The 12,932-nt window shown below is 40.2% G+C and overlaps 1 protein-coding gene across 4 annotated transcripts in view; it reads left to right on the forward strand.

The window, feature by feature from the left end:
• TMC1 (transmembrane channel like 1) overlaps nucleotides 1–12,932 on the forward strand; it is a 68,285-nt gene that overhangs the window by 11,073 nt on the left and 44,280 nt on the right. For 3 of the 4 annotated variants that reach the window (XM_026866267.1, XM_026866269.1, XM_026866271.1), the window contains one exon: nucleotides 2,400–2,540. In XM_026866267.1, the coding sequence (XP_026722068.1) occupies nucleotides 2,400–2,540 (141 nt within the window). Of the gene's footprint in view, nucleotides 1–1,645; nucleotides 1,694–2,399; nucleotides 2,541–12,932 lie in introns of those variants that run through there. The other variant, XM_026866270.1, reaches the window with a different exon arrangement.

Here is a 12,932-nt window from a genome sequence, read left to right on the forward strand (position 1 = left end):
TAATTTCAAGAGCTCTACTGACTTAGGAAAAAATGCACTATATGCCTTGAATTGGAGACAAGGAAGATGGGGGCTTGATGTGAAATTATTTAGAGAGTGAACCCTTCTGGCCTTCAGATGTATGAATCATCATAACCTTTCATGAAAGGCTAAGACTTTCAGTTGCAGAAGAGAGAATTCTGATTTCCTGGCTTGAATCTCATAGATTACAAACACTCAAGTTAAAGGAAAAAAGTGCTGTAACTGCATAAAGGTTGACTGTGTAGTGTGAAAACTCTTCAAAATACTGATTTCTTAACAGTGCTTAGAAATTTTGAATTTTTATTATTTTTCTGGTCCCAAAGAAAAGTGAAAAATGAAATATGAAACATGTTTGCAAAGACAATAAAACAGTAGTGGGCAATGGGCACAAGAGCAAATATTATCCCTACTTTACTTCTTGTGTTTCCTTTCCTCATTAAGTTCATTGCACTAGCACATGCCACTCATATTTCCCACCACTCTCACTGCAGTGTCATAAAACTTCATGCTTCTATTTTTGCAAAGCACAGCAATCTTCTGCCACAGGAAATCCTCAGTACTGGGCATGTTGCTGTCTGCTTTGTAAAATGCAAAGTAGCTGATGTTAACTACAGATTTAAAGCTCTCTCAAAACTAGACTCCTTTAATCCTTCTGTTCCTCCCTTTACATTATAATGCCTCAAAATTATATGCATACAACTTTTTATTGACCTTCATCCATTTGACTTAAGTTTTCATACAGTTCTTCACTTGCTTGTGGCAATACTGGAATAACACTAAATATGTCTAGTGTTCAGTAGCAGTCTTTCTGTAGAATTATGTTTTCTTTGTCACTGCTTGTTATCACATGAAGTCTGAAAATTCATGGCTCATGGGTTAAACTTCCTAATGTGACAGTCTTTTCAATAAATATAATTTGAATCTTTGATAGAAGAGCATCTGAGAAATATGAGTCTCTTTCTTTCCTTAGCTAAATTACTCCTGTGTGTCTGAAATTTTTAAACTGATCCTCTGTAGCAATATAATGATGTGTGTTTCATGAAAACTAAAGGTAGATGACCAATAAGAAATTTGTATTTTGTTGAGTAGCAAAAAAATTTTGCTTTTGTTTTATATGTTTGTTTTGAAACTCATATATGTTTTTGCTGAAAAAACATTTTTTTCTTTATTTCACACAAATCTTTAACTACAGCTGTATTATATGTTTTGGTAGAAGAGATAATTTATAATTCTTTAATTATCTAGAGGATAGAAATTATACAATTAGATGACTTAAGTAGTGAAGCACTGAGCTCTGAACATAAGATTTTGAATATCAAACTCTCAGAAAGGTGAATTATAAGCAAAACAGTCTGAAAACTGCTTGCTTGATAAAGTCTGAATGTACTGTTCCCAAAACAAACGAGAAAAGTATTTAAAGAAACACTGCCATACATTTTCAAACATTCAAAACAGAAGGAAAATAAAAGGCCAAAGAAAACACAGTGAGAAACAAATAGAAATGCATTAAGCTGCTTTTACTAAGACCTCATTTACTGGTAGTCATCACTGTCAGCTTTTTAGGGCAGGAAGTCGCAATCTAATAATTTGCTTTCTATCATTTTCCTCTTTGCTGCCATAAGAAGAGAAAACACCTGTTGCTAATGAACTGCAACATGCCATTCTATGAGATGTAAGTTTGCTCACAGAAGAGGTTATCTATTCAGGTTTTAGGAAAGTGGACATTGCTTTAATCAGCAATGCTTTCTAAAGATACTACAAACCAGTGCATGGATAAAAAATTCAGATTACAAACCAAACGCATTTGGAGATGCCATTACTATTGCATCTGCTTATTCCAAGTGCTAGGACACATCACAGCCTTGCTGCAATGTGGCTTTGAATCTTTCCTATCTCTGAAATGTTACTGCCTTGATCATTGGATGGGCTGTCATCTGGTGTTTAAATTTGTCTTTACTGTGGCTGTGGTGTCTCCTTTCTGTTGTGGCACACTGAAATGGAGTGAACAAGTTAATTTGCATGGCTGCAGTTGTAGGATCCTCATCCATTGTGAGTCTGAGTTGAACTCTTAGGAGGTTGGTTACTCCTACAGAAACAATCTGTCAGATACTTCCCCCAGAGTGATGCCTAGTCTCCATGGGATCCTCTGAGCGTAGTGCTCATTCAGCTGCAGCTCTGTACTTCATGTGCAGGCTTTGCCTTTCATACTAGAGTTAATAACAAGTCCAATCGAACTGTGTCCTCCCTTCTGTGCAACAGTGAAGGCATTTATCTAGGTCTCAGAGTTAACAAGAATTAAGACTGAGTATGTGCTTCAGTGAAAACTTCTCTCCTTTCTGAGTTTTGGTGATAATTTTTCTTTCTGCTTTTGTTTAAAGCTCTGATTCTGACTCTGAGGAGGAGCCAATTACAGAGGAGGAATTGGCCAAGCTGAAAGAAGAGGTAGAAGAAAAAAAGAAACTAATCGCCACACTACGAAACAAGCCATGGAAGATGAAAAAGAAGTTGTCTGTCCTGAAGTATGGTTTGATTTATGTAATTAATATCTACATCCTTCTTTGCACTTTGAACTGTGTTTCTATACCTACTGACATAATTAATTTCAAACCATCTCTAATCTGTATTTCCCAGGATGTGCTTTCACAGAAAATGGAGGTAAATTGTGTTGGATGAGATTCTATTCTTTATTCTCTCAAATGAGGAACAGGGTCTTTGCTCACGAGCTAGTGGGCCTGCCTGCCAGAGCTTTAAACTAGACTTGAAGGAGGAAGGTGTTAAAAACAGGGTCTCCCAGGGCTTGCCATGCACCAAAGTTTGAGAGACAAGGTGCTGGTGAAGGCCCTCAGCTTGATGTGCTGGGTACACTGGAAAACACTTGAAGTCTTACAGAGAAGCCAGAGACTCCTGAGATAATAGGATACAACAGGGGAAACACAGGGGAAATACTTCAAAGGAATTTAGGTGTGTTCCTCTAAAAAGGAGGAACCTGTTGTTCCTCTAACACGGCAGACAGCCCTGCTGAGGTGCCTCTACACCAATGCACACAGCATGGGCAACAAACAGGAGGAGCTGGAGGTCGTTGTACTGCTAGAAAGCTGAAAGCTGCAATTAGTGACATGGTGGGATAAATCCCAGTGCTGCGGTCAATGGCTACAAGCTGTTCAGAAGAAGCAGGTGAGGAAGGAGAGGTGAGGGGGTTGCCCTCTGTGTCAAGAAATAGATAGATTGTGAAGAACTGTCTCTGAAGAATTGCAATGAGCAGGTTGAAAGTTTATGGGTAAGAATTAGAGACCAATTCAACAAAGGAAACTTTGTGGTAGGCATTTACTGCAGGCTGCCCAATCAAGGGGAGCCTATTGACAAAGCCTTCTTCCTCCAGCTGCAGGAGGCATTGTGCTTGCAGGTTCTCATCCTACTGGGCGACTTCAACCACCCTGACATCTGCAGGAAAAGCAGCATGGAGGGCTGTAGGAAACTCAGGAGACCCCTGGAGTGCACTGAGGATAACTTCTTAGGCCAGGTAATAAACAGCCCTACCAGAGGGGATTCCATACTGAACCTACTGGTCACCAATGCAAGTGAGCTCATAAGAGGCATCAAGACTGGAGACAGCCTGGGCTGCAGTGACGTTGTAATGGTGGAATTTGTAGTCCTGAAGGATATGGGAAAAGCAAAGAGTAAATTCAGGACCCTGAATCTTAGGAAAGTAATCGTCCAGCTGTTCAAGGACTTAGCCAATGGGATCCCCTGGGAAACTGCTCTCAGGGTCAAAGGAGCAGAACAGAGCTGGCAGATCTTTAAGGATGCTTTACGTAGAGCACAAGAGCTCTCAGTCCTCATGTGTAAGAAATCAGGGAAGGACTGCAAGAGTCAGGCATGGATGAGTCAAGATCTGCTGGTCAAACCAAAGAGCAAGAAGGAGATGGACAGGCAGTGGAAGCAGGGACAGGTATCCTAGGAATAGTATAGGGACATTGCCTGGTTGTATAGGGATGAGGTCAGGAAGGCCGAGGCCCAGCTGGAGCTGAACTTGGCAAATGATGTGAAGAATAATAATAGGGGCTTCTATAGGTATGTCAACCAGGAAAAGAAGACCAAAGAAAGTCTATGCCCTCAGTGAACATGACTGGCAAACTGGTAACAACAGATGGGGAAAAGTCTGAGGTACTCAACAACTTTTTTGCCTCTTTAGCAACTTCTTTTCCTACACCTCTTGAATGGATGAAACTCAAGACAGGGACTGGGAAAGCAAAATTCCTCCCACTGCAAGAGAAGAACATGTTCGAGACCACTTGAGGAATGTGAACATACATAAATATATGGAATCTGATGGGATGTATCCCAACTCCTGAGGGAATTGTCTGATGTAGTTACCAAGCCACTGTCTGTGATATTTGAAAAGTCATGGCAGTCAGGCAAGTCCACAGTGACTGGAAGAAGGGAAACATGGCACCTATTTTCAAAAAGGGTAGAAAGGAGGACCCTGGGAACTATTAAACTTTCAGCCTCACCTCTCTGCCTGGGAAGATCATGGAACAGATCTTTCTAGAGGCTATGTTAAGGCACATGGAAGTGATTAAAGACAGCCAGCATGACTTCACCAAGGGCAAGTCTTGCCTGACCAACTTAGTGGCCTTCTGTGATGGAGTGTCTACATCAGCAGACAAGGGAATAACTATGGATGTCATCTGTCTGGACTTCTGTAAGGCCTTTGACATGGACCCCAGTAACATCCCTCTCTCTAAATTGTAGAGATATGGATTTCACGGATGGGCTGTTTGGTGGATAAAGAATTGACAGGATGGTTGCATCTAGACAGTTAGTGGTCAATGGCTCAATGTCTGTATGGAGATCATTGATGAGTGGTGTCCTTCAGGGGTCTGTATTGGGACCAATACTGTTTAATATCTTCATCAGTGACACAGAGCATGGGATCGATTGCACCCTCAGCAAATTTGCAGATGAAATCAAGATGAGTGGTGTAGTTGGCACGCTTGAGAGATGGGATGCCATTCAGGGGGACATGGACAAGCTCAAATAGAGGGTCCATATGAACTACATAATGTTTAGCAAGGCCAAGTGTAACTGCACGTGGGTAGAGGCAACCCCCAGTATCAATGCAGGCTGGGGGGTGAAGAGATTGAGGATAGACCTGCAGAGAAGGACTTGGGGGTACTGGTGGATGAAAAACTGGACATGAGCTGTCAATGTGTGCTTGCAGCATGGAAAGCCAACCACATCCTGGGGTGCATCAAAAGAAGTGTGGCCAACAGGTCGAGGGAGATTATTCCCCCCCTCTACTCCACTCTTGATAGACCCCACCTGGAGTACTGTGTCCAGCTCTGGAGTCCTCAGTGTAAGAAAGACATGGACCTTCTTGAGCAGGTCCAGAAGAGGTCCACAAAAATGATCAGAGGGCTGGAACACTTCTCCTATAAGGAAAAGCTGAGAGAGTTGAGTTTGTTTAGTTTGGAGAAATGAAAGCTCCAGGAGACTTTATTGCAGCCTTTCAATTCTTAAAGTGGGTTTATAAGAAAGACGGAGACAGACTTTTCAGTAGGGACTGTAGTGATAGGACAAGGGGTAGTGGTTTTAAACTAAAAGAAGGTATATTCAGACTCAATATAAGGAAGAAATTTTTTACAATGAGGGTAGTAAACACTGAAACAGGCTGACCATAGAGGTTGTAGATGTGTCATCCCTGGAAACATTCAAGGACAGGTTGGATAGAGCTGTCAGCAACCTAATCTAGTTGAAGATTTCTCTGCTCCTTGCAAGGGGGTTGGACTAGATGACCTTTAAAGATCCCTTCTAACCCAAACTGTTCTATGATTCTATGATTAACATCAGCTGTTTCTCTCAGTCTTCTTATATGACACTGTAAAAAAGGTTTTTGATGATAACTGGGAAACATATTTGTTGTGAGGGTAAATGCTGCTAACTACAGGTAGAAGCTTCTAAATCAGATGTGCAGCTTTTCACACGATATGCTTTAGGTCAGCCAGTAGTTATCGGTTTGAATCAGAAGCCCCTCAGTGGATGTCTGCTGCCTCTTATCATCCTTTTCAGGTCAGAGGGAGTGGAAATAACAGTCTTTTCTGGCCTTAAAAATATATGTTCACCTGAAATGCTTGTAATTGCCTGAGTTCTTATAGTCATCCTCAGCGATGTTAAATTACTGTGCTTTTTTTATTCTCTGAGATAGTGTTCTGGTTTGAGTGAGTGGTGGGGTGTTTTGGTAGCAGGGGAGGGGTCTACTGAGGTGGCCCCTATGAGAAGCTTCTCAAAGCTCCCTCTGGCTCCAAGTTGGACTTGTCTTTGCACCAAGGCCAGGCCAATTAGCTGTGCTTCTGGAATAATGTATTTAAGAAGGGGAACCTGGGAGGAGTTTGAGGAGTTGTGAGGAGAACATGTGTGTGAACACCGAGGTCAGCGGAAGAACAGAGGAGAAGGGGGGAGGTGCGCCAGAGCAGAGACTCCCCTGTACCCCTGGTGAGATGGCAGGGCCGCCCCCTGCCACCCGTGGGGGCCTATGTTGGAGCAGATGCTGATTCGCAGCTGTGGGGTCCCCACGCCGGGGCAGGGGACTGCACCAGAAGAAGGCCGGGACCCTGTGGGAAGAAGCCCCCACTGTTGCAGTTCAGCACTGGGAGGATTGCCACACGTGGGGGTGACCCACACGCCATTGGGAGTGACATGTCGGAGCTGGTTTGTGGGGGACTGTCTCCTGTGAGAGGGGGACTGCGCTGGAACAGGGCAGGAATGCCAGGAGTTCCCCTCCCCCGAGGTGGAAGAAGCGGCAGGACTGACCACAGCCCCCGCTCCCTGACCCCTGCGCTGATGGGGAGGAGGACATAGCGATATGGGAGAAAAACTGAGCCTGGGAAGAAGGGAATGGTGGGGGAAGGTATTTGAAGGATGTGGTAATGTTTCCTATGGTCCTACTCTGTCTGTTGTTGTTAGTGTCTGTATTTAATTTATGTTCCTTTTTCCTTCACCCAACAAGTCCATTTTTTGCCTGTGCCTTAAAGGATTTGGTCATCTCTCCCTATCCTTATCTCAGTCTTCTGGGCCCTTTGCCTTCCACTTTCCCAGTGCTGGGGGGTAAGGAGATGAGGTCAAACCACACCAGGTGGGCTTTCTCAATTAAGCCAAGAGTGAGTTTTCAAAATCTCATCGTGGTTATCTGCTTTTTTATCTTCACAATTTCCTTACGTTCAGGGTGAAGTGGTCCTTGTACATCATCATGGGAAGCAATTCTACCTGAAAGTCCATTCGTTTATCAACTTTCAACATTAATCAACAATCTAGACTGGGAGGCTATACATGTATTCAATTTTATTTGCTGGTATCAGAAGGTTTATTTTAGTAAAAAAAATGCATCAATGTGCTCTTATGCTAGTTTGTGACAATGAGATTTTTTTTCTATGCTTTTCTACAGTCGTCTCTGAGGTAAGCTTGGAAATATATTATCAGCTAATTTACCCTAGAAAAATGTGTATTCCAAGAGCAGATGATTGTTCTTCAGATTAGTTTATTTATTTTGAGTCTACTTTTAATAACTGAGGAATTAACTTTTATTACTATATTTCTCTGTCAAATAAGATTCCAAATATCATCACTTTTTATTCGTGGCAATCTCAGATTGTCACAGTTCTGTACAGAGTCATGCATATCTTAGCAGACAAAACACATAAATCCAGCAAACATCTAAAATAAAAAATAAAAGCTAAAAACTAAAATATGCTCATGTTTTTAAATTTATGTGCTGAGATATAGGCATTTAAATCTATGTTTAGCATCTTAGATTAAAATTATGGAATTTGGAAGCACTCAGTACCTCTGAAAAAATAAACCCCAATCATTTACATACAAAAATACAGTAATAGACTAAGTTTCCTAGAGCCCTGGTTATGTAATTCATTCTTTGGAGCCTAAATTCAACTGAGCTGCTGCTTAAAATAAGAAATATCAATGGGCGCTCTATTATGATTGTAGTTATAACAATAGAGAAGTTCCTATATCAGCACATTTTAGGGTATGTATGTATGTATTTGTTTTCTATTTTAACAAGTTATTTAAGATTTATACCAGAAACTTCAGTCTGGTATATTGACATTATTCTTGTACATCTGGAAAATGTACACACAATGGCTTTAAGTGCCTTAAACTCTTAAATCAATAATGTGACTTTTGAATACTATTTTATTGTCATCTCTTACTGTTGAAACTTTTGGTCTATAATTTTTATTGGTATATCCCTGTCATCTGCTTCTTTACCTGTGCAGGTTTCAGAATATTATGGGATGTACAGGGAAAAAAAAGAAGCGGCCTATTTTCATAGATGTAAAAGAAGAAATTTCCCTATTCTTTGTCTTCCAGCTTCTTCTCAACAATAGAGAGATACTTCATTGTATATTTCTTCTCAGCATTATGAGAAATGTTCTTTACTGTGTACCAAACCCCACTTTCCTGTTTTTCTCTCCATTAGCACCTGTTTTTTTTCCAAGAATGAAAAAAAATGCTCGCCAGTAATGCTCAAGGATTTTTTACGTATTCGTGACAAAATAAGACCAAAAAATATACTTTTCTCGTATTATTTTCAAAAGTGAATATTAGGATTGATTAGGACTTTTCATTCTAAATATAACCCTTTTTAAAAGAAGTGTTAATTTGTCAGAACAAACTATTTTTGGGGAAAGATTTAATTTCCACTAAATTCTGTCTTCTTAAAAAAGTGATAAGAACATTTAAATTATTGAAACATTTGGCTAAAGCATTTTCAATACTGGACAACTCTCTCACTTTGATGACTCAAAATGAATTTCTCTGGTGGGAGGGCTTTTTCATAGCTTTAAAAAGTATAAGGTGCGAAAGATGATTTCTAGTTAGCTCTTGTGACTACTTTGTAAAATAGTTCATCTTTTCCTTCATTGTTTTGTTCTGAAAATGCAGGGATGAACAATAATTTTTGAACACAGATGCAGAACTAGCGGCTCTGTAGAAAATGCCTCTGTCAAAACCTGACTGAGATACTCATTGCTGAAATGACATTCTTAATAGAGCTGCAATGGTAAATTAGATCAGCTCTGATTTCTAATTTACATCCCTGTATCTAGAAAGATGCATTTCAAACAGCCTTTGATTATTATCTGAAGAACTGTAACTGAGGGTACTGCTCTGCTGCAGTGTCTCTCTCTGGCTTGAAGTTGCGCTATATCAGCCCTGTCAGATTCTAACCCCACCTGACATCATGGTCAGTTCTTTACAGGTCTGGAGATGTGAAAAAATTGAGGAAGAAACCACAGAGAAAAATGAAAAGATGTTATGCAGGAAACAGCATCACCACTCTCACAGGACCTATGCAATAGACATGTTAGGCTGCAGGCTGGGAACACAGTGGTCCATGCTGTTGAGAGCATGAGTATGGCTGGAGTCCAGACTTTTTCTTCTTTCCAAGACAAATATTCTCCTTATTATTATTTTCATTTTCCTTCCACTGGTTTATGTGGTTTGTGAGTACTATTGTTGTGCCTTTTCTATGGGAGATGATAATTTGTACACTTTTCTTCTTGACACTGCCTGCACAAAATTTCCTTTTGACAGACCAGCACAAAATTACCTGCAGAGCCATCAGATGATAACGACCACCAATCATTGCCTGCAAGACTGACATTTAAAGAGGAGGATGAACATCTGAAAAGGTTTTTGGATTAGAAAAAAAAACATTAAAAAACCCTCCAGAGTTTCCCAATTTATTTCTGAGGGTCTGATTTTGGGGACTGCATCCCTGTCTGTGTATTCTCCTGATTGGGTTTTGTACAGATATGAAGGAAAGGGGTAGGTTTAAAAGCTATGCTACTTTTTTTTGCCTCTGGTATACTAATCTCACTCCTCTTGTTAGTGAACATAACACTTTAGATAGCCAAAGTTTTGGGCTATAAAATAGCAAAGACTATTAACAGCTGTGTAGTTTATATCCATCAGCAAAACTTATTGTGGTACCATATAATAAGAGAATTGAATGTGAGAATACAGAAATGTGCCAACAGTAGTTTACAAAACAAGTGAAAATACTATATATATATATATAAAATAAAAAAAGTAAAAAGTCAGGCTTAGGACTTCCAGTTAAATACAGAACATAAAGAGATCCATGACAAATTTTTGTTTCTTCTAAGAAAAACAGAGCAGAGCAGAGCAGAGCAGTCTTCTCTTTGTCTGCCAGGGACGGAATATAATGTGACATTTTTTTCAGTGTTTTTTTAGCATGATTTATTTTATTACAGGACTTAGATTACCCATCAAAAGAGATGAATTGGAAACAGAATATTTTATACCCATACAAAACTCCAAGATATGTAAGGTGCATGTGTGGGACGGTAGAAATTTCTCATGTTTCAATGTGCTCTCTGTAGTCCATGAATCAGTATTTTGTCTCTCTTACTGTGGACATACTGGCAGTCCTTGAGGCCAGCCTGGATATCCTGGAGGCCAGCTGGGTATTAAATAACACTATAACTTGCCCATTATTACTGCTGAACTGCTTTTCAAGTGAGCTCTGCCTAACAACCATTGTTTTGCAATCAGTTTTTAACCAGTCTTTCTAGGACTTGGAGAGGCCCTTGGTGATCAATATTAATATGACATTTTTTTTAATGAGCTTTTAGATCTTGGAGACTGAAAACTTTCTGAACCATTACTGAAAAATGTGAGAAATCCATTTGAATCCTATTCATTAGCAACAACCTCTGAGAGCTGTAATTCATCCTCTTTCAGCAACAGTGAAGTGCCCTAAGTACCGTACATCTAGCACTTTGGAAGCTGTAACTCCACACCTAGTATTAATAATTAATTCAGACTTCTCTGGGACAATAATGCCTGGCCCGATGCAACATTTATTAGTTCCTTGTGTCTGTAATTCAATTAATAAGGTTTCACCGAAGCTTCTTTAAATTCACAGTTAGATAACGGAGCACACTTTGGCCTATCTTGTGATATAGGTAATTTACCTATAACACATGATACCAGTGATTACAAAGCTCAGTTTTGTCGCTCTGCGTTGGTTTTGACACGTCCTCATGTTATAGTGAAGTTGCATTACTTCCAAGTAGGCATGCATATATATGTATGTGAGTTTGGTTGTTGTGGTTTCTAAAACAGTTCTATGGCTTTTGGACTATTTTTTATTGCTTAATTCCTGTCCTCACATTTTATTTTTAGCACAAAAAAAATGGAGTAAAGGACAAAGTATGGCAAAAGTCTGCAGCGATGTACAAATAGAGGTCTTTTGATGAGAGTTTAGACATCAGGGTAGTAGAAACTTAAATTAAATAACATATTGGACTATATTTAAAAAAAAGAGTATGTGTTACAGACATGGAAAGGATGTTGCAAGCCTGTTCCTTGACTGAATGGTGCCAAGTCATTGCTGAACCTTTAAATCCAGGAAGCTTAAGTAGAAGTCAGGGAAAGGTCTCCTTAACATACTAATCACAGAGGTCATGAGTAACACGTTAGGACTAATCTGCTGCAGAGCTGGTGAGGGAAGAAAAGCTGAGGAGGTGAAGGAAAACATATTCTGTTTGATGGCTCCAGCATCATCTGGTAGTTATGGTTTCTGTATTACTTCCTTGCATATAACCGTTCACATGTTTCTGCCTCATTACCCATATGCCCCTTTCAAACTGTGCTTCTGCAATAAATTTGCTTTTCTGATATTTAATTGAAACTGTGGTGGGAATTTTTCATAGAATCAAGTTATTGAGATTTGCATCTAACTAACAATTAAGGTCTTTAAGTCATGTGAATATTAATGGATGCAGCTAACAGATAGGCTGCTGTGGGGCACTTAATAACTCCTCCGTATATTTGCATGTGGTGGAGTTCCCTTGTAAGACTTAGTCTCTAAATGAGGTGTATGGAAATGTTATTTAGAATGTTATTGGTGAAATCCACAACACACCAAAAGGTAATGACATGCTTGTAGAACATCAAAGGTAACCTGATTTAATTTATTCCAAGAGTGGAAGAAGTTTTACACTCTTTTCTTTAAGAAAAATTATTTTTAAAAAGAACATTTCATTTCTTTGAACTGCATAATCATCATAAAATCATAGAATAATTTAGGTTGGAAAGGATCCTTAAGATCATCGAGTCCAACCTTTAACCTAACACTGCCAAGTCCACCACTAAACCATGTCCCTAAGTGTCACATCTACACATCTTTTAATACCTCCAAGGATAGTAACTCAACCACTTCCCTGGGCAGCCTGTTCCACTGCTTGATAACCCTTTGGGTGAAGAAATTTTTTCTGATATCCAATCTATACCTCCTCTAACACAACTCGAGGCCATTTCCTCTTGTCCTATTGTTTGTTACTTGGAGAAAAGACTGACACCCACCTTGCTACAACCTCCCTCCACATAGTTGTAGAGAGCAATAAGGTCTCCCCTGAGCCTCCTTTTCTCCAGGCTAAACAACCCCAGTTCCCTCAGCTGCTCAATGTAAGACTTGTGCTCTAAACTCTTCACCACTTCCATTGCTTTTCTTTGTATGTGGTCCCATGCCTCAATGTTTTTCTTGTAGTGAGGTGCCCAAAAGTGAACACAGTATTAGAGGTGTGGCCTCGCTGAGTACAGGGAGATGATCACTTCTGTAGCCCTGCTGGACACACTACTTCTGATACAAGCCAGGATACCATTGGCCTTCTTGGCCACCTAGGCACGCTGCCGGCTCATGTTCTACTGACTGTCAACTAATACCCCCAGGTCCTTTTCCGCTGGGCAGCTTTCCAACCACTCTTCCCCAAGCCTCTAACGTGTGGGGTTGTTGTGACACAAGTGCAGGACCCGGCACTTAGCCTTCTTGAACCTCATACAACTGGCCTTAGTCCATCGCTTCAGCCTGT

The sequence above is a fragment of the Athene cunicularia genome, assembly GCF_003259725.1.
Source record: "Athene cunicularia isolate RWA chromosome Z unlocalized genomic scaffold, athCun1 chrZ_part2, whole genome shotgun sequence".
NCBI classification, from domain to species: domain Eukaryota; kingdom Metazoa; phylum Chordata; class Aves; order Strigiformes; family Strigidae; genus Athene; species Athene cunicularia.